Source organism: Oncorhynchus tshawytscha, linkage group LG01 (genome assembly GCF_018296145.1).
Source record: "Oncorhynchus tshawytscha isolate Ot180627B linkage group LG01, Otsh_v2.0, whole genome shotgun sequence".
Classification (NCBI taxonomy): Eukaryota; Metazoa; Chordata; class Actinopteri; order Salmoniformes; family Salmonidae; genus Oncorhynchus; species Oncorhynchus tshawytscha.
The window spans coordinates 13433110-13456069 of NC_056429.1; the positions used below are offsets into that span (position 1 = coordinate 13433110).

General features: G+C 42.1%; 1 protein-coding gene across 2 annotated transcripts; it reads left to right on the plus strand.

Annotated features, from left to right (window-relative positions):
• The first annotated feature begins 7185 nt into the window (after positions 1-7185).
• LOC112219821 (prosaposin receptor GPR37) lies at positions 7186-16962 on the plus strand. Of its 2 annotated transcripts, none has more exons than XM_024381414.2 (2): positions 7186-7385; positions 14906-16962. In XM_024381414.2, the coding sequence occupies exons 1-2, from the start codon at positions 7299-7301 to the stop codon at positions 15737-15739; spliced, it is 921 nt and encodes a 306-aa protein (XP_024237182.1). In that variant the 5' UTR covers positions 7186-7298; the 3' UTR covers positions 15740-16962. The 2 variants fall into 2 exon arrangements, with proteins under 2 accessions (XP_024237182.1, XP_024237125.1); XM_024381357.2 differs by having other exon boundaries at positions 7196-8648.
• Positions 16963-22960: the final 5998 nt, after the last annotated feature.

The following is a 22960-nucleotide window of genomic DNA, read 5'->3' on the forward strand; positions in this document are numbered from 1 at the left end:
TAAAAATGGAGCTCTATAGGAGAAAGCCCTGCCTCCAGCTGTTTGCTTAGAAATTCTAGGGACAATTAGGAGACCTGCGTCTTGTGACCGTAGCGTACGTGTAGGTATGTACGGCAGGACCAAATCAGAGAGAGAGGTAGGAGCAAGCCCATGTAATGCTTTGTAGGTTGGTAGTAAAACCTTGAAATCAGCCCTTGCCTTAACAGGAAGCCAGTGTAGGGAGGCTAGCACTGGAGTAATATGATCACATTTTTTGGTTCTAGTCAGGATTCTGGCAGCCGTATTTAGCTCTAACTAAAGTTTATTTAGTGCTTTATCCGGGTAGCCGGAAAGTAAAGCATTGCAGTAGTCAAACCTAGAAGTAACAAAAGCATGGATTAATTTGAATCATGGAAATTCCATGAATCATGGAATCTACCATTCCTGTGTTTAATTGCTATATTGTAATTACTTCGCCACCATGGCCTATTTATTGCCTTAACTCCCTTATCTTACCTCATTTGCACTCACTGTATATAGACTTTTTTTTTTCTTTTGTTCTACTGTATTATTGACTATGTTTTGTTTATTCCATGTCTGTGTTGTTGTATGTGTCAAATTGCTATGCTTTATTTTTGGCCAGGTCGCAGTTGCAAATGAGAACTTGTTCTCAACTAGCTTACCTGGTTAAATAAAGGTGAAAGAAAAATAAATAAATACAGGACTCGTTTTACTGTGGATATAGATACGTTTGTACCTGTTTCCTCCAGCATCTTCACAAGGTCCTTTGCTGTTGTTCTGGGATTGACTTGCACTTTTCACACCATAGTACGTTAATCTCTAGGAGACAGGATAGGGCTGCGTTCAGAGTATCCTGCCTTGGCAAGCTGTTAAGACACAGATTCCCTTTGCAACCACATACCTATGTGAGAGTGGATTCTCGGCCCTCACTAGCACAAAAAAAAATAAATATAGGCACAGACTGTGTGGAAAATTATTTTAGATTGAGACTCCAATACAACCCAACATTGCAGAGTTATGTGCATCGTTTCTAGCACACCATTCTCATTAAGCTGTGGTGAGTTATTCCCGAATTTTATAGGAACAAATAAGGTTTTATATGTAAGATGGCTAAATAAAGAGCACAATGAATGATTATTATTTGTGCCTTGGTCCTCCTATAAGAGCTCTTTGTCAATTCCCACGAGCCGGGTTGTGACAAACTCACACTCATTCTTCTGTTTAATAAATGTATCGTAAAGTGTGTGGCAGGATGATTACAATGACGCCAAAAATAAACATTTGATAGTGTGCTGACCCTGGTGCTAGAGGGGGTACAGCTGGAGGTTGAATGTTTGAAGGGGTACGGGACTGTAAAAGGTTTGGGAACCACTGCTCTACATCATATCACACTATTTCTTAAGTAGCCTCTATAGGGGCAGATGTGAAGGTTTGCATCTGCTTAATTGCAGCAAAAAGAATATATGTTACGTTTTTAATTGGATATCATTACAGTAGGCACTTTCAACCCAGGGCCGCCTCAGGGTGGAATGATGTCATGTCAAAACCATAGAATGACTATTTCTGTGTTCAATGCCTACTGATAGTTCTTAATTATCTTTGAATTTCACTGGCACCTGATGGGTTCTAAAAGCACATTCGTATCACTCTCAATGGAGTTCCACTGTGGGTGACCGATTGTTTTATGATGGGCTTCATGGCCCGAGGTAATGTGGCTGAAATGGATATAGTTCACTGGGAACTAGTAGTGACGTTCTATTGTCCATGTAGCTCTAGGGCTCCATCGGGTGGTGTATCAGTGAAATGTGTTATGAACGCTATGGAGCCCCTGTGGGGTGCATGCAGGTTTTGGTTTCTAATCTATTACTTGATCATGTTTGATTATTAGGCTAATGTTAGTGGCCAGGCTTGTTGTTCTTGGAATTTTGGTAACAAAATTCTCCAACTTCTGCTTTGGCCACAAATACAAATATAGCACAGGGTCAACAACATTATTTACGTATGAGTTAACAGAACATGAACTATTGCAAGTTGGATTTTCACTGGGCAGTTCCTTTTAAAGCTTTTTCACTGCAATTCTACACATTTTATCAGGGTGGAGAGAACATTTTACTGTTTTCAACCTTGTGTCCTGCAGTTCTACACATTATGCCATCGCTATGTTGTGTTCTAATGCTTTCTGAGTGACTCAAACATAACAAAATCAATGGGAATTTTAGATTCTCCCCGACTGTAGTTTTTATTTGGCCGTTGTTAGTTCTCAAAGATCTTGTTAAAAAATCACATATAGCTCCATTATCTTGTGTACATACTGTACTTTATATCTGATTTTAAGTTTATACTGAAAACGTTTTACCATTTAAAAATAAAATGGCAGCAAAATAAAATGCCTGCTGCTAAATGAATAGAGGGGAAACACTGCAATAAACAGATAAAATATTGGTTGAAACAGCCAAGAACCTAATTACCGGATGCATTCTTTTGATTTATGTAATTGTGAGAGTTTGATTTGCTATACAGGACTTAATCAGGCGGGCACTGCCGACGGAAGGTAATATGCACATAATATATCAAACATTAGGAACACCTTTGCCCTCAGAACAGTCTCACTTCGTTGGGGCATGGACTCTACAAGGTGCCGAAAGCGTTCCGCAGGGATTCTGGCCAATGTTGACTCAAATGCTTCCCACAGTTGTGTCAAGTTGGCTGGAAGTTATTTTGTTGGTGGACCATTCTTGATACACACAGGAAACTGTTGAGCGTGAAAAACCCAGCAGCTCAAACCGGTGTGCCTGGCACCTACTACCATACCCCATTCAAAGGCACTTTCATTTTTTTGTCCTGCCCATTCACTGTCTGAATGGCATACATACACAATCCATGTCTCAATTGTCTTCAGGCTTAAAACTCCTTCTTTAACCTGTCTCCTCCGTTTCTTCTACGCTGACTGAAGTGGATTTAACAAGGGATGTCAATAGAGGAATCATAGCTTTCAGCTGGCCCGTCCATGTATGTAACAGACCCCCCCGGCATACCTTTCTCACAGCCAAAGCTTCAAAAGGGGTTTTCAATGTCCCTGAAATGGATATTCACAGTGAAGCAAATTTATATAGTGGAATACACTGCTACATGGTGTCAGGAAGCAGCTACGGTGGAAAGAATCTTGTGCTGGTGGCATAGTGGTCGTTCTGTACAAAGGTGAGTAGCAGACACAGCAGCTGTTCAAACAAACTGTAGAACCCAGTTCCTACATTTTAAAATTACAATTTATTTTATCAAACACAACTATGCTACATTTTATCTCTGGGACCCTCAGGATGACAAATCAGAGCAAGATTACTGAATGTAAGTACATTATTTACCTTCAGAGGTGAATGTATCAAACCAGTTGCCGTGAGAATATTTTGTTGTTGTTGTGCACTCTCCTCAAACAATAGCATGGTAATTGTTTCACTGTAACAGCTACTGTAAATTGGACAGTGCAGCTTGATTAACAAGAATTTAAGCTTTCTGCCCATATAAGATGTCTATGTCCTGGGATTTTTTTTTTGTTACTTACAACGTCATGCTAATCACATTAGCACACGTTAGCTCTACACTGATCCCGTAGAGGAATAACTAATTAGTCAATTATCAATGATGTCATTAGAGCAAATAACACCAATGAGTGTTGCCTAACGCCCATTAGTCCAGGTTAACATTCGAGTGAGATATAAAAATTCACCAAAATTCACCACATGCTTCAATTGGTTATTAACAACCCTTATCCCAAGGCAATCGGTCTGCAGTTGGCTTAAACTGGCACTTTTACAGTAATGTTGATGAATGTGCACTGTCCCTGTAAAATTAAACTTTATGCTACTTTATTTTATGTAGCTATTATCACACACTCCAATTGCATTTATCCAGGACTGCTCAAACCTAAATTGGAGTCAATTGTTTATTTTCTGTTATGTTCTTCTGTTTATTTTTATATTGAATGACACATATTTTGCTATAGCCTAAATAGTTTTTGTTGTTGCTACCATTTTCCCCAGGGGGTGCCAATGAGCTGTGTGTAAAAGCTACGGTGATTACATGTATTATACTTGTCTGGGTATGACATGATAGACCCAGGTACTTAGATAACAAAAGTAACTGTCCAGTGAAATCTCACTGTATTTGTTTTATATATTTTTTTGTAATCTTTTTTTTTCTCCCCAATTTCATGGTATCCAATTGGTAGTTACAGTCTTGTCTTGTCCCATCGCTGAAACTCCCGTACGGACTCAGGAGAGGTGACGGTCACAACCTAGCCAAGCCGCACAGCTTCTTGACACAATGCCCACTTAACCCGGAAGCCAGCCACACCAATGTGTTAGAGGAGACACTGTGCACCTGGAGACCGTGTCAGCGTGCACTGCGCTCGGCCCACCACAGGAGTCGCTAGTGCGTGATGGAACAAGAACATCCCTGCCGGGCAAACCCTCCCCTAACCCGGACAACGCTGGGCCAATTGCGTGCCGCACCATGGGTTTCCCGGTCGCGGCCGGCTGCGACAGAGCCTGGACTCAAAGCAGGACCTCTAGTGGCACTGCGATGCAGTGCCTTAGACCACTGCGCCACTCGGGAGGTGAAATCTCACTTTCGAAAGTTAATATCCTGAACTACCCATCCCGGATCCGGGAGAATTGTCATCAACTACACTAATTAACATAGCGCAACGGTCAAAATAAATTACTAGAAAATATTCATATTCATAAAATCACAAGTGAAACACAGCTTAGCCTTTTGTTAATCACCCTGTCATATCAGATTTTGAAATGATGCTTTACAGCCAAAGCAAGACAAGCGTTTGTGTAAGTTTATCGATAGCCTAGCATAGCATTATGTCCAGCTAGCAGCAGGAAGCTTGGTCACGAAAATCAGAAAAGTAATCAAATTAACCGTTTACCTTTGATGATCTTCGGATGTTTTCACTGACGAGACTCCCAGTTAGACAGCAAATGTTCCTTTTGTTCCATAAAGATTATTTTTATACCCCAAATACCTCCTTTTGTTGGTCACATTATGTTGAGAAATCCACCGGAAATAGCGGTCACGACAACGGCAAAAAAAAATCCAAATTATGTCCATAATATCGACAGAAACATGGCAAACATTTTTTATAATCAATCCTCAAGGTGTTTTTCAAATATTTATTAGATAATATATCAACCGGGACAATTGTTTTTTCAGTAGGAGCGAGAGGAAAAATGACTACCTTTTGTCTTTTACGCAAGAATCACTCAGAGCCCTCAGCTGGCCACTTACACAATGTAGTCGTTTACGCTCATTCTTCAACATAAAGGTGTGGAACTATATCAAAATGCTGTAGATAACTTAGGGAATACGTAGAAAAAGGAATATCGTTGATATCCCTTTCAATGGCCAATAGGGGTGCATAGGAACACAACGGTTTCAAAATAAGAGGCTCTTCCTGATTGGATTTTCCTCAGGGTTTCGCCTGCAATATCAGTTCTGTTATACTCAGACAATATTTTGACAGTTTTGGAAACTTTAGTGTTTTCTATCCTAAGCTGTCAATTATATGCATATTCTAGCATCTGGTCCTGAGAAATAGGCGGTTTACTTTGGGAGCGTTATTTTTCCAAAAATAAAAATAGTGCTCCCTAGTTTCAAGAGGTTAACTCATTCCCACATAATTTTGTTGACTTATCCTATACTTGTGTTTGTGGCCAAAGCATAAATTAAAGGAAAAAAAACACATCAAAAACCCCACCTCACTTGTATCTCAAACAGACTTTTTTTGTTTTATTTTATATAACTTTTATTTAATTAGGCCACTTACGTTAAGAACAAATTCTTATTTACAATGAGGGCTTCCCAAAATACAAAATGCCTCCTGCGGGGACAGGGGGTTGGGATTTTTTCAAAGTATATATATATATATATATATACTGCTCAAAAAAATAAAGAGAACACTTAAACAACACAATGTAACTCCAAGTCAATCACACTTCTGTGAAATCAAACTCTCCACTTAGGAAGCAACACTGATTGACAATACATTTCACATGCTGTTGTGCAAATGGAATAGACAACAGGTGAAAATGATAGGCAATTAGCAAGACACCCCCAATAAAGGAGTGGTTCTGCAGGTGGGGACCACAGACCACTTCTCAGTTCCTATGCTTCCTGGCTGATGTTTTGGTCACTTTTGAATGCTGGCGGTGCTTTCACTCTAGTGGTAGCATGAGACGGAGTCTACAACCCACACAACACTACATAAAGAGAGACCTAAGACAACAACTGAGCAAGGTAGCAACACATGACAACACACCATGGTAGCAACACAACATGGTCGCAGCACGATACATGGTACAAACATTATTGGGCATAGACTACACGAAGGGCAAGAAGATAGACTTCAATACATCATCCAAAGCAGCCACAACTAATGCTTGCTATTTTCTCACAGAGTATGATGTCATACTCCCGAGGAGGATGATCTGGCCAATCAGCAGATTACTAGCGTAAATATTTTTATCAACTGCATACACCATACACACCATTCTGTTATTGGGGTACCCCCAAACCATTCCAACACAAAAGATGAACATACTTAATTACTGTTTTTTTTGTTTTTTTTTAGAAACTATTTCACTCATATTGTAATTAATTCTAGGTAATATTTCATAGAAATCTGGAAACCCTGGACAGTTACTTTAACTCCTGTCCACTGAATGTGGCGGTAAAATGGTAAATTAATCAATAGCCTATAGACTAGTATGCTGGTGTGTTTGGAATTGCTGAAAGCATGGGCCCCAAAAGTTTTTCACAAAAAGACAATGAGTGCTTGCGTCCATGAACCCGAGCGCCTCACACGTTGTGGTCCTGCAGTCCAGGCCATATCCATTGATGTGTACAGTAGTCCTTATACAACATGCCACCACGCTGAACAGAAACGTCTAGTTGCAGTGAATCATGTTGTTGGAAAGTTGCACAAAAAATGCCCTCTAGGTTCTCAACAGAGAGAAACCTCCAGCAAAACAAACATTTTGTAGGCTACTTCAGTATTTCAAGGAGAAACATTGTCTGACGTGGTTGAGTGCTGGCTGATTTAGTTGAACAGATCCGGTTTAGCCGCCAGGGGAGCCCGTCTCTTCTCTCCGTGATGCTCACGTGTGCAGCTCCAGACGGAGCTTGGCACGTTCCCAACAATACGCTCTCCGACTCTGGGCGCCCGGATCGTGGGTACCAGTAATAACCGTCCAGGGCGCTTTTCGGACATAGAAGCAAATGCTTTTGAATAGGAAATGCGATCTTGTGTCCATTTAACCTTTTTACAATCTGTTATATATTCAGAGGCACAGACGAAATTCAAACATACCCTACTTCACATGGTGAGAAAATAACCGTTGTTGAACTTTACTTTGTAGCATTTCGGAGACGCACCTGTCAATTGCCAAGTGCACTTTATATAATTCGAAGTGGTGTTGACAACTATGGAATGAAGGTTTGGCTTTTTCTGTCGTCTCTCCGATGTGGTAATCATCCATGGATAAATATATTTGGAATACAATATACTATTGTTGCCTGTTTTAGAATAAACAATGCTGGTACTACTCTTAAGATTACTGTGTTTCTCACTTTGGAGCGAGAATGTGTTCTCGCAAATACACGGGGAGAAGACAAATATGATTCCTAGACATTATGAAACCGCCGTCACTATCGGGAATCTACACAAAACCAATAGTGATAGTCAGAGATTGCACTCGGCGTATGGCAGAGTTATCAACGAAATTGACAATAAAAGGGTGCGTACTCCAAGTTCATCCTCCTGGGATGTGGTTAGGACATGGATGGATAACATAAATGTGACTTCATTCAATACGAAAAGGGGTATGAATGAAATAATGCGCAAAAGCAATTCGTCAAATGGAACAGAACCCATTTGGTTACCCGAGGAAGGCGAGTCAAAAAGGCTGATGGAAGAAAAGTTGGACACGGAGAAACATGCAGCCATGGAAACACGAGATGGTGTATACATTCATTTAAAGCCATTCACGAGACATACGCGAGGAGGACACCACCGTGGCGAGCACAACCGGATCTGCATACACAAAAGAGCAAGTGTAGACCGTCGTAGAAGAAATGCGAAGGATGGCAGTAAAAAAGGGAACTTAATAAACGAGCCAACCTTGCTGTCCGATGAGTCTTTGGACACACCGCTGGCCACGTGGGAACCTCTGCCTAAACCTATGGCCCAGAACCAGTCAACAGACATGCCATTTCATGCCACTGATTATGAACAGTTCACTTTGCCAGACCTCCAGGACTATACACTGATTCCTCTCAATCCTCAAACTAGGAGAAAAGATGTGAAAAACCCATTTTACCCCGTAACAGCAGAATCATATGGGGCATATGCCATCATGATCATTTCGGTCATAATTTTCACTGTTGGATTAATTGGGAATATAGCAATCATGTGCATTGTGTGCCACAACTACTACATGAGAAGTATTTCAAATTCTCTTCTAGCCAATCTCGCCCTATGGGATTTTGTTGTCATCTTTTTTTGCCTGCCCCTGGTGATCTTCCATGAACTGACCAAGAATTGGCTGTTGGGGGAGTTCTCCTGTAAAATCATCCCCTATATTGAGGTAATAATGTCCACTAGCTATTGTGTTACTTGATTGAGTGTTATGATTGGGTGATGAAGTTGGTGTTCAAAGTCTGTTGTCATAACCATCTCTTCCTTGTGAAATCTGTCACATATTGTGAGCTAAAAAAGTGTTGGGGCAGTGACAATTTTTTGTTGTTTTTGCTCTGTACTTCAGCACTAGATTTGAAATGATACAATGACTATGAAGTTCAGACTGTCAGCTTTAATTTGAGGGTATTTTCATCCATATCGGGTGAACCGTTTAAAAATTACAGCACTTTTTGTACTTAGTCCTCCAATTTTAGGGGACAAAGTATTGTGACAAATTAAATCATGTATTTTAAAGTAGTAAAATGCATTTGGTCCCATATTCCTACCACACAATGACTACATCAAGCTTGTGACTACACATTTATTGGACGCATTGGCTGTTTGTTTTGGTTGTGTTTCAGATTAGTTTGTATCCAATAGAAATGAATGGAGTCACATGTATTATAAATAAGAATATAATATGGTTCTAAACAGTTCTACGTGAATGTGGATGCTACCATGATTATGGATAGTCCTGAATGAATAATGATGAATGAGAAAGTTAGACGCACAAATATCATACCCTCAAGCGATGCTAACCTCTCACTATTACAATAACAGGGGAGGTTAGCATTTTTGTGGGGGTATGATATTTGTCTACTTTTCTCACTCAACAACAACAAAAATGTGTCCCGTCCCAATACTTTTGATGCTCACTTTGTGTCAACCCTTACACCGTACAATGTTCTGTGCTTCAAGTGTTTGCAGTATTTGGAGGATCCTATACTAGGTCAAGATTATTTTTCTCCCGAATGTCACCTCAACCTGTTGTTCCAAATTTTTAGGTGAGGTGTCACTATTCTAGCTACAGAGGTAAAAGCCCCTAGGCAACCTATGCTATGTTAGGGATACAGTTACAGTCCTACTTTCCCTAATAAGGCATTGGTCTGAAACTCACTAGGCCTCAATAATTACATCAGACCCACACCCGTTATTGCATCAACTTACCTGTCTGTTTCAGCTGTAAGGCAGCTCTTCTGTCAGCCATCTATTGTAAAAGATAGTCCTTTAAAATAACATGTTTTCCAGAGTTACAGAACGCTAACCATACAGTAAAGTCTATATTTTGTAGCCATAGTATTGCCAACTGAAGGGTTTGTATTAACACACTTGTACTACATACTGAATGTCATATACCGAATGTGATTTGAATGTTGCAGGACAAAATTATGAAAAGAAAATATTATTATTGCCCCTGGGTCTATTCAGACAGTGATCAGTTTGTACCCAGTTTCCAGGCATCGTCAACACAGGTCCTAGAGAGAAACTGAGTTTTTGTTTCAGCCAACCACTAACGCACCTGTTTCAAATAATCAACCAATCATGGTCGTTAACCTAGACCAAAATGAGCTGAATCAGGTGTATTAGCTCTGGACTGGATCAAAAGCCTGCAAACCCACAATCTCTCCTGAACGGAGTTGGAGAAGGCTGAGCTCTGTTCCGCTTGCTGTGTGAATGCAGTAAATGGTGATTGGTGTGTTGGTGTAATCTGACACACAACACATCATAGAACTGAGCCTCATAAAAAAAACTACAGATTAGCTGGTTATATCACATACTGTCTAAAAGGAAACCCAGCAGACCCAGGTGCAGCTAGGGACAACACCCAAGAATCTAGATGATATGGAAAAGTCTAACCGAGATCCTTGTGATGTCCCAATGTCAGGGTAGGGACGTCCCAAGGAATCCGGATAACACTAATCTAGATGTTATGCAGCCCAAGAACTTGGAACACCTTATACAGTCTGAGGTCACAGTGTAAAACCTATGCTGCTCAACAACTGAGCCTTCTTGGTGAAAGTAGCGTCAATGAAAATGAACAAAGATCTGAATTGATTGGATTAAGTATAATCAACACGTTGACAGACCCACCTTGTCCTCTGATAGTCTATGTGCAGTTTTTACTATTGCTTACACCTATCCCATCTTTTCAGATCTCCACAAGTCCAACATCCTAGGGCTGGGTGTACCTGTCTCTGTGCTTTATGGAGTCCAATCCTCCACTCTTTTACAGACCTCTTTGGTTCAGCTCCTGCTTTTAGCAGTCTGTCTGTTCTCTCTGTTGTGGAAAAGTACTTAATGTAAGATGGATGACATAGTTTTGTTGTGGTTCACTATCATACTGTTGGTCCTGAGTGCCTTTCATGGGAAATGTGTGAAGTATTCACCCGGAAGAAACTAAATTCTGTTCATTAAGAAGGAAGCACACTCCTTTTGGAAGAGGAAATGATCTAGATAAAAAGCCTTCTCCAGGTGGCACAGTTCATCTGTCCGGGCACATAGACTGAGTGTACAAAACATTATGAACACCTGCTCTTTCCCTTTCATAGACTGACCAGGTGAAAGCTATGAACCCTTATTAATGTAACTTGTTAAATCCACCTCAATCAGTGTAGATGAAGGGGAAGAGACAGTTTAAAGAAGGATTTCTAAGCCTTGAGACAATTGAGGCATGGATTGTGTATGTGTGCCAATCAGAGGGTGAATGGGCAAGGTATGGTAGTAGGTGCCAGGTGCGCTGGTTTGTGTCAAGAACTGCAACGTTGCTGGGTTTCCTGTGTCTATCAAGAATGGTCCACCACCGAAGGACATCCAGCCAACTTGACACAAGTTTGGAAGCATTTGAGTCAACATTGGCCAGCATCCCTGCAGAACGCTTTCGACACCTTGTAGAGTCCATGCCCCAACGAATTGAGGCTGTTCTGAGGGCAAAAGGGGGGGATATTAGGAAGGTGTTCTTAATGTTTTGTACACTCAGTGTATAGGCCTACACAATGACTCCAAGACAAATAAACAACCTCAAAACGACCCAAACAATCTGCATGAGTGATGCTGTATAAACTGCCAGCGCTAGTCTGTAAGCTGCTTAGTGGCAGTGATTGTCATTGTGTTTAAGTCCCATTCTATGCCAACATGACATGTAGGCCATTTTAAAACCACAGTCCCAAACATAGCACTTTGAGTCTCTGAGTAGCCAGCCTCCGTGGTAAGAACATTAAATGGATAGCGGCAGACACATCCTCGTTATGCTAAGCGACTCGCTAATCAAGCAACTAATGAAGCATAACTACACAAACAGTGGGGCAATTAATTCTAATGGCTCCTGTGGCAACTAAGTGCTCTGTCACATGACATTTTGTCATTATGGACACCAAGGTGAGAGGTTAGTTAGACAAGGCCTGCCCGCCACTGTTGACACAGCTCTAGAGGATAGCTGTCACGTTGACGATGATGGTATTTGCTGAGAGCGCTTTGTCTTGACAATTCTCTCTCTCTCTCTCTCTCCCTCTCTTTTCTCTCGCTCTCCATCTCTCCCTCTCTTTTCTCTCACTCTCCATCTCTCCCTCTCTCTTTTCTCTCACTCTCCATCTCTCCCTCTCTCTTTTCTCTCACTCTCCATCTCTCCCTCTCTCTTTTCTCTCGCTCTCCATCTCTCCCTCTCTCTTTTCTCTCGCTCTCCATCTCTCCCTCTCTCTTTTCTCTCGCTCTCCATCTCTCCCTCTCTTTTTCTCTCGCTCTCCATCTCTCCCTCTCTCTTTTCTCTTGCTCTCCATCTCTCTCCTCTCTCTTTTCTCTCTCTCGCTCTCCCTCTTTTCTCTTGCTCTCCATCTCTCCCTCTCTCTTTTCTCTCGCTCTCTCTCTCTTTTCTCTCGCTCTCCCTCTCTTTTCTCTCGCTCTCCCTCTCTTTTCTCTCGCTCTCCCTCTCTTTTCTCTCGCTCTCCCTCTCTTTTTCTCTCGCTCTCCCTCTCTTTTCTCTCTCTTTTCTCTCCCTCTCTTTTCTCTCGCTCTCCCTCTCTTTTCTCTCGCTCTCCCTCTCTTTTCTCTCGCTCTCCCTCTCTTTTCTCTCGCTCTCCCTCTCTCTTTCTCTCGCTCTCCCTCTCTCTCTTTTCTCTCCATCTCTCTCTTTTCTCTCTCTCTCCCTCTCTTTTTTCTCTCGCTCTCCATCTCTCCCTCTCTCTTTTCTCTCACTCTCCATCTCTCCCTCTCTCTTTTCTCTCGCTCTCCCTCTTTTCTCTTGCTCTCCATCTCTCCCTCTCTCTTTTCTCTCGCTCTCCTCTCTCTTTTTTCTCTCTCTTTTCTCTCGCTCCTCTCCATCTCTCCCTCTCTTTTCTCTCGCTCTCCCGCTCTCTTTTCTCTCGCTCTCCCGCTCTCTTTTCTCTCGCTCTCCCTCTCTTTTCTCTTCTCCTCTCTTTTCTCTCTCCCTCTCTTTTCTCTCGCTCTCCCTCTCTTTTCTCTCGCTCTCCCTCTCTTTTCTCTCGCTCTCCTCTCTCTTTTCTCTCGCTCTCCCTCTTTTCTCTCGCTCTCCCTCTTTTTCTCTCGCTCTCCCTCTTTTCTCTCTCTCGCTCTCCCTCTTTTCTCTCGCTCTCCCTCTTTTCTCTCGCTCTCCCTCTCTCTCTTTTCTTGCTCTCGCTCTCCCTCTCTTTTCTCTCTCTTTCTCTCGCTCTCCCTCTCTTCTTTTCTCTCGCTCTCCCTCTCTCTTTTCTCTCTCTCGCTCTCCCTCTCTCTTTTCTCTCGCTCTCCCTCTCTCTTTTCTCTCGCTCTCCCTCTCTCTTTTCTCTCGCTCCCTCTCTTTTTCTCTCTTTTTTCTCTCGCTCTCCCTCTCTTTTCTCTCGCTCTCCCTCTCTTTTTCTTTCTCCCTCTCTTTTCTCTCGCTCTCCCTCTCTTTTTTCTCGCTCTCTTTTTTCTCTCGCTTTCTTTCTCTCGCTCTCTTTTCTCTCTCTTTTCTCTCGCTCTCGCGCTCTCTTCTCTCGCTCTCGCGCTCTCTTTTCTCTCGCTCTCGCTCTCTTTTCTCTCGCTCTCCCTCTCTCTTTTCTCTCGCTCTCCCTCTCTCTCTCCCTTCATATATTCTCTCTCTATCTCTCCCTCTCTCCCTCTCTTCTCTCTCTCACGCCCTCTCTCTTCTCTTGATTTCTCACAAGCTAGATAAGTCGTAGGAATGTAAGGGGTCTGCTACAAGGTAAGGGGACTTCTATAAAATCATAGGCAATCCCAGGACATAGTGTCTATAATACTGTAATAAGCTCACATAGTTGCTGTCACAAACTCCACACAGTTGTCACCGACTAGTTGGATATTAATTTCCCACTAAACAAACCATTTCTGTACAGCATTCATATACATTTTTAAAAAATATCAGGTTTTTGCTTTGGCTGACCTTGTTTTTTTAATTGACATTTGTCAGTAAAACTCATGAATGCAACTTTTGTTTGTTTTGTGGCCAATTTTAGCTGGGGCCTCTGGAGTGGTGGTGTGTTTTAACAGATTTGATCAAAGCTGTGATGAAATTACTGGCTACGTATGTACAATTACTCAGCAGTACATTTCCAACTTAAGCTGACCGAGCATATAGAGGGAAAGATACTAGAGACAAAGCATTCCTTGTGTGTCATGACACATAGCAAGGATATTTGGTGGTGTCCACACATTGTTGTGATAAACATGTTTCCTCATACCCCCCTCCAGGCACAGACAAGTTCATTTTAAACCTGTTCATATCAACGAATCTCAATAAATAGAACCCCCTGAGGGAGTCACAAGACCTAGCATATAAATCAAACTCTTTCCACAATCTCTCTCGCTCTCTCTGTGTCATGGGCTCCCTTGCACAGGGTATACTGTGCACCTTATTATGTTATACAGTCATCAATATTATGATTTGATATAATTAAAGTCTAAAGTTCCCCTTTTTTGACGCCCAAATGTAGTCTTCCCATTCTTTAAAGTATCACACAAATCATTACTCATGGCTACTTTCAAGCATCTCAGTATGGAAATTGGGAACTCGTGTGCAGTAAGTAACAGAGCTGTCCCGCTCTAAATCTGTTGACATCCAGTGTACTGTGCTGTATGTACCATTGTCACATGAAAATTGTTCAAAACTGTGTTTTGAACACGCATAGTGTACAGTGGACACATTCATTCTGTCTTTTCAGAGAACAAGATGACTCTGGGGCCTTGGTATATCATCCAGACTTTCCAAGGTGCATTGCAATTAGGATTAGTCTCCTCTATTGTGTGTTAAGCCTAGGGCCTGGATACAGTCTATACTTGTTTCCATCAAAGTTCTGTCAAAGTGCTTCATTTTTTATGTTAATGTGCAGTAATAACACATCAACTGCATACAGTAGTGTCTGACTTCCTCCTCTCTTTTCTTTGTCCTTCCAGGTCTCTTCCCTCGGGGTCACCACCTTCACCCTGTGTGCTTTGTGCATTGACCGCCTTCGCGCCGCCACCAACGCCCAGATGTATTACGAGATGATTGAAAACTGCGCCTCCACGGCCGCCAAGCTGGCCGTTATCTGGATCGGGGCTCTCCTATTGGCCCTGCCAGAGCTCCTGATCCACCAGCTGGTCACTGAAGATGGCGAGCCTCCGGATGTGACGCCCTGCCAGCGCTGTGTGGTTCGTATCTCCACCGACCTCCCCGACACGCTCTATGTGCTGGGCCTGACCTACGACGGAGCCCGCCTCTGGTGGTATTTTGGCTGCTACTTCTGCCTGCCAACGCTGTTCACCATCGGCAGCTCTCTGGTGACTGCCCGTAAAATCCAGCAGGCCGAGCGGGCCTGTGTGCGTGGCAACAAGAAGCAGCTCCAGCTGGAGAACCAGATGAACTGCACGGTTGTGGCGTTGGCCATCCTCTATGGCTTCTGCATCATCCCTGAGAACATCTGCAACATCGTCACTGTCTACATGGCAGCGGGTGTGCCCAGACGGACCCTGGACATTCTCCACCTGGTCAGCCAGCTGCTGTTGTTCTGTAAGTCAGCGGTGACACCCGTCCTGCTGTTCTGCCTGTACCAGCCCTTCAGCCGGGCCTTCCTGGACTGCTGCTGCTGCTGCTGTAATGAGTGCGGCCCTCCCAGGTCTTCCACCACCGCCACCACCAGCGAGGAGAACGAGCACGAGTGCACCACCACCGACCTGGAGCTGTCACCATTCAGCACCATCCACAGGGAGGCATCCTCCTCCTACACCACTGTGGGGACCCACTGCTGAGAGGTCAAAGGTCATGACCTCCTTCAGAAAGTTACAACTGCCATGTGAAGAGTTCAAGAGGTCGGACTTTAAACCAATTGGACCGGTTTCCCCACACCCAGGTTAAGGTTACTCCTGGAATAAAAGGCATGCTCAATGGACAATCTCCAGTGAGAGTGCTTGTAAAATCAGAGAATAGGCTTAAACTGAGTCTGGGAGACCGGCCCTTAAGAGGTATGATCAGTTCATTTTTTATTCCTGTCAATATAGGAATTGAATTGATAATGCGGATAAAGGGCACATCCCATTTTAAATCCATGTCCACTTGACTTTGAATTAAATTGACGTAAAGTCTGGTGGACATAAGTGTCTTGGTCTACTTGAGGGCAGAGTTCTGTATACGTACTATACTGTCTGTCTACGCTTTATTTACAGCAGTGGTCACCAACCGTGGTTGATCTCCAAGGCATTCCTAGTCAATCACCAACATTTCTGTAAAAAAAACAACAATAAAGCCTTGCGTTCCTATTTTGTTATTTGTTTTGCACTGTTGGCGGTAGTTGCACTTTATTTCTGATTTCTTTTAGGTTGTAAGATGTAGATGCACTTGATTCAGCAGCCCTAGCGCCAGGAAGGCAAAGTCTTCCCATTTTGAATAACGTTTTTTAAATAGAATTTCCAAATGGTCTGAGAAGAAAAACATTGGCAGGGAAATTCAAGCATTGATAATGTATTGGGCCTATAGCCTACTGCACAAACCTCATTGTTACAGAACTGTAATTGGTTATGTTTTCTAAAAAAAATCTGAGCAGTAGATCTCAGCTTCCATTTTGACTGAAAGTGATCTTCACTCAAAGGTTGGTGACCACTTGTTTACAGAAACCATATGGAAAGGAATACATATGTATAGTTCAATTTATAGCAAATTCATTATAAACTCACCAGTGTTTTCTCTTTTTAATTATTATATTTTTTGGGGTGGGTCATAATGTTCTTTTTCTGCTTCCACAGAGTGTCTGTGTCAAATGGAAAGTAATATATTGAAAATGGCTGATCGTACTGTATTGTGTTTAGCTTATAATGGTGATTCTTGTGAATCAGGTCAAAGTTATGCCTAGCTCCCTTGCTATGTAAGTATATTATGCACTCTGTATTTGATAGCAGAAAACTGTACGATACCAGTCAGTCAGTAAAGTTACTGGAGTGGTCTTTTTTGTTGTTGCTCACTTTAATAAAAAAAGAACACAGAATTTGATTGAATGTTTCTTTGACCCTCAATGTCAATATCTTCATATATGGAATAAACAATCCACTTACTATTCAGGGACTAACATACCTTCTTCCAAAAATGTTAACTATGGATAATAAGTCTACCTCATCATTTTGTCTTGGGAACTAAACATATGTGATAATATTCCCCAGATGGAGAAGAGGAGTGTGGTTTCCTGAGAATGGCCAGTTAGCTCTCAGAGGGGGAGTTTCTCATCTGGCCATTGTGACATCACTACCCACTCCCCAGAGTACACAGTAACCCTTGTTTCACTACCCGTCGCCACGGCAACCTCAGGAATCTGCTTCTCAGCTGTCTCCATGACGTCATGGTCGGCCGAGTGGCAGGGAGTTAGATCAGATGGTAGGGTGGGTAGAGAAGAAGGGTTCATAGAATCGGACTTAACTAGGGTATGGTGCGAATCATGCATTTCCATGGAGATGGTCGGTTGTTGGCTCTCAGGATTTCATTTCAGATGTGAGCCTTGCTAACTGCTAACCATGTTTCTGGTTGGTTCAGTTCAGCCTTCCTTCAATGTTCTGTATAGTCATCCAGTTTTCTAGACAGTCTAAGAAGGTTTCTATTGAAAATGGTGTCCTTAGAACATTTCTGGAACATGCTTGACTTGAATGTCAAGCTTACATGTTTGCGATCAAGTAACATCTGCGCTGATAGGAACGGCATAGATGGACACAATCATATTTTAGGCAAAATTGCATTGTCTCTGTTTAACAGAGTGATGCTGTTTTATGGCTTCGTGGTCCTGATTTGTAATACGTTGTGAAGATATTGCCTGCCTGCAATACTACAGTAGCAAAACAACATGGCTGCCATCACGTCCATACACAGTGCAACAAAATGGTCTACGACTTTCATCTGCCGTATATAGACCCATGATGTCCCCAAATCATTTGGCTGTCAGATCCGGTCTTGTTATGGAACACAACGGCTTATTCTCCTCACAACACTGTCCTCCCACAGTGCTTCTGAGCCCGTCTTTCATTTTCAATCACTCCCTCTGTTCCTGATGGGATTATGCATAGTGACTACACTTTTTTTCTTTTCACAGGAAGTAAAAGGCTCCATAGAGTTCACTCTGACTGTTAGGATAATGCTGTAGCTGAGGGCCATTGAACAACACATTTTACAGGCCAACATATTACCAGAAATGAGACATCGTTGTTCAACGTTTGGCTAAACCTATTTTGACAAAAAGACTGGAATAGTGTATTTATTTGGAAACCGGGAAAATAAGTATTTTTGCACCTCGACCGTTATGCAAATCCATGGCTACGCAGGTGACCTGTCGATTGAACTGCTGTTCTTAATGGAATGGCATGTCTCCAGAGTCCAGCTATCAGAAAAGCTCAATCTGATTAAAGAGAAAAAGAAAATGTTCCCTAAAAATTATTTCAGCCTCCCATGCTCATCCAGTCATAAGAGTGAGGTCCTTTTGTTGAGGCAGTGCATTGATGTTGTTAAGAAATGTGTTTCTTAAGTTCTTACTTTAGCTGAGCTTGTGGTGACATTAAACATGCACAATTCTATCTACAGTATGTATACCTTGTTAAATGACAATGGCATTTTTGGGAATGGGAACTGAGAATATTAGCGCTCATCTCTATTAACTATCCAAAATAACATGCCTGAAAGTGTCTCGGTCAATCTGCAACTCACTGTGAGGTTCAAGCTCTCTGTTGTATGAAAAAACTGTTGTGCCACAGAAGCTGTCAGTCAGGACCTCCGCAGAACAACAAAGATGTCCGTTTTCCTGAACCCGCATGCTCCTCATTTCATTCATTAACAATCATACTGACCATAGTCACTGTTTGTATGGTATTCAACAGTTATGTACAGTATGTACAGGGTTTTTCAGTGTAGTCTACAGATGAAGACAACCATTCTTTATGTTATGTGCCCATGTAATGGAATTATTCATTTAAATCCACAGGCATTTATTATAACTTAACAAAGCAGCTGGATGTGATTGATGGGCATCTGTCGGTCGGCCGCTAGAGTGACAGTTACCTCAGCGTCCCTAAAAAAAAATCCTGCTTCACTTTTCATAATGATGATCAAAAAAACGAAAGATTTACAATATGCCAAAAGTCCAGTATATCACAGTAATTCCTTTCCATGAAAACCTGTGAGTCGGTTGGACATCCCTGCTTCCTAGTTGCAATTAAAGGTTCCTCTATTCCTTTGGAAACAATAGCTTGATAATACATTGATGTATTGCCGCTAAACAAGTTGCTCAGTGACCTTAGACTAACTCCTTTCAGGGTTACGTGGGATGGGCAGGGCATTCTGTACAAGCCCAGTATCCTTCATGATTGACAAGGAGCCAGGGTGCCATGGTAACCAAAACCACCTCTGGGAGTTATGCCACATGCAAACTAAGGTGTGAAATTAGAAAACAGTGAGTGTGGATATCGAAAGCAGAGTCTAAAGCAAGTCTCCTGTTTCACGGCTGGATCTATCAGGTAACTATACAGTAAGCATGCAGTAATACAGCATCCATCTGATTAAAGTGTCTGCCATTGGTTCAAAACACATTCTCACATAACATCATGTTTGGGTGCGCTACTCACTGCACTCTGAAACAATGTGGTATTTCATTGTTGAAAAGCCCCTTTGGTATTGTTCGAAACTGTCATGTATTCTCATGAAGTCTGCCCAGTCAAATTATTTTCAGATGTGTCCCAACCCACACATCTGTGGATTAATAATTATACTGTACAAGCAAACATCTATTCTGTTGTAAGGCGTGTGCCTTATGAATATTTAATGCTTGTAAACTCTTGTTTCTGATATGACTTGGCACTTCAGGGCAACATGGGGGGGATCCACATGATATAGTTTGGGTTTGATACGTGAGGTGTATGTTGCATTCATCTGTGTTATGAATGATGGTACTCTCATATGTACATAGAACGTTCTGTATCTGGTACAGGGCAACGCTGTCCGTAATGTTATCCATCACAGTTTATGGTTGCTATGTCAACACGCTCATCCAGACTAATGCTACAATATGAATCCACAATAACCAGGTCTGTCCCTACGTTTCTGTCAAATTCCCCTATGTGGTATACGTGGACACAAAACATTTACTATGGGTTAGTATATCACTACCACTCTGTCCGCATGATCAGTTGGATGTTCCTCAAAAATCTATTCGTGTGTTTGCACAACCCAGTCTCTCATTTATATTTATTTATTTATTTAGCTAGGCAAGTCAGTTTAGAACAAATTCTCATTTTACAATGACGGCCGATCCCAGCCAAACCCTAACCCGAACGATGCTGGACCAATTGTGTACTGCCCTATGGGACTCCCAATCACGGCTGGTTGTGATACAGCCCGGGATCAAACTTAGCCTGTAGTGACGCCTCTAGCACTGAAATGCAGTGCCTTTAGACTACTGCACCACTCGGGAGCCCCTTTGTAAGAAAGAAAGGCCCCTCGGAAAAGACAGATTTCCTCAAATGAACTCTGGTGAGCCTAACACCATCTAAAACACAGACCAAACAATGCTACGTGACAGCCAAAACATGCCAAACATAATTTCCCTGGTTTCAATGAAACAGACACCAAATGGCTATATAAACACACAGGCAAGTTTCCCAGTATTAATGGATCTTTAATATTAAAGCGCCACAGTTTTACAAGTGTAAAACTCGTAAAGACGTTAGTGCTGCAAAACTTCTGGGAAACTCACCCCCGCAGAGATTCTGGCACTGAACTCCTTGGTCTCAGAAGGGATAAGCGGTTCCCCTGCTATACATTGGCATATGTACTATATGTAAAAATAGGCACAATGTTTTGATGCACTTGTACATATAGTACCTACAGTGCCTTGCGAAAGTATTCGGCCCCCTTGAACTTTGCGACCTTTTGCCACATTTCAGGCTTCAAACATAAAGATATAAAACTGTATTTTTTTGTGAAGAATCAACAACAAGTGGGACACAATCATGAAGTGGAACGACATTTATTGGATATTTCAAACTTTTTTTAACAAATCAAAAACTGAAAAATTGGGCGGTCAAAATTATTCAGCCCCTTTCCTTTCTACAGCTTTCTACAGATCTACAGCTGAGGTGGGAGACTCTGTCCATAGGACAACAATCAGTCGTATATTGCACAAATCTGGCCTTTATGGAAGAGTGGCAAGAAGAAAGCCATTTCTTAAAGATATCCATAAAAAGTGTTGTTTAAAGTTTGCCACAAGCCACCTGGGAGACACACCAAACATGTGGAAGAAGGTGCTCTGGTCAGATGAAACCAAAATTGAACTTTTTGGCAACAATGCAAAACGTTATGTTTGGCGTAAAAGCAACACAGCTCATCACCCTGAACACACCATCCCCACTGTCAAACATGGTGGTGGCAGCATCATGGTTTGGGCCTGCTTTTCTTCAGCAGGGACAGGGAAGATGTTTAAAATTGATGGGAAGATGGATGGAGCCAAATACAGGACCATTCTGGAAGAAAACCTGATGGAGTCTGCAAAAGACCTGAGACTGGGACGGAGATTTGTCTTCCAACAAGACAATGATCCAAAACATAAAGCAAAATCTACAATGGAATGGTTCAAAAATAAACATATCCAGGTGTTAGAATGGCCAAGTCAAAGTCCAGACCTGAATCCAATCGAGAATCTGTGGAAAGAACTGAAAACTGCTGTTCACAAATGCTCTCCATCCAACCTCACTGAGCTCGAGCTGTTTTGCAAGGAGGAATGGGAAAAGATTTCAGTCTCTCGATGTGCAAAACTGATAGAGACATACCCCAAGCGACTTACAGCTGTAATCGCAGCAAAAGGTGGCGCTACAAAGTATTAACTTAAGGGGGCTGAATAATTTTGCACGCCCAATTTTTCAGTTTTTGATTTGTTAAAAAAGTTTGAAATATCCAATAAATGTCATTCCACTTCATGATTGTGTCCCACTTGTTATTGATTCTTCACAAAAAAATACAGTTTTATATCTTTATGTTTGAAGCCTGAAATGTGGCAAAAGGTCACAAAGTTCAAGGGGCCGAATACTTTCGCAAGGCACTGTAGTTAATGAGAGACCGGGTTGATTTGCATGCACATCCCAATGGCTTTTGGAGGAATCCACAGCGCACAGGATAGCTGCCATGTCGTGACTCCCTCCCGTGGGCAATGCCCTGTGAGTGCGGGTGCAGACAGGGCTGTCGGCTCAGCTCAGCCTTGTTGTATATGGGATCCATCTGATGGAGCGGATGGACAGCCATCCTGGGAGGATAAGGGCTTTATTGTCTCAACCCTCTGTTGCATTGTATCCTAATATCTAGGTCACCGCCTGTGATTGAACGCTTGAGTGCATAAATTAGTGTTTTTCGCACTGAGAATTCCCCCTTCCCTCCCATACTGAATGCGCTGAAAGGACTGCCTGCCTGCTATTAGGGGTACAATAAGTGGTCCCCCCTTCACCTCCTCTACTGGGATGAGAGGCTACAATGACATAGCTATGAGCTGCCAAATGATTTTTTTCTCTTGACAAAAAGCTTTTTTCGACAAAAGGGTTATTCATGGCAATAACTGGTGTTCAGTAGGAACTTCAGATCTCTTCAGATCTCCACCATTTTGTAGGCTCTCATTATGTCCCATTCACTCTCATCAGCATTGTTATTCCTGACTGATTTGTAATCATAGCAGGGTTTAGCATATAAACTCAGCAACAACAAAAAAAAAATCCCTTTTTCAAGACCCTGTCTTTCAAAGATAATTCGTAAAAATTCAAATAACTTCTCTGATCTTCATTGTAAAGGGTTCATACACTGTTTCCCATGCTTGTTCAATGAACCATAAACAATTAACAAACATGCATCTGTGGAACGGTCGTTAAGACACTAACAGCTTACACTAACGGCAATTAAGGTCACAGTTATGAAAACTTAGGACACTAAAGAGGCCTTTCTACTGACTCTGAAAAACATCAAAAGCA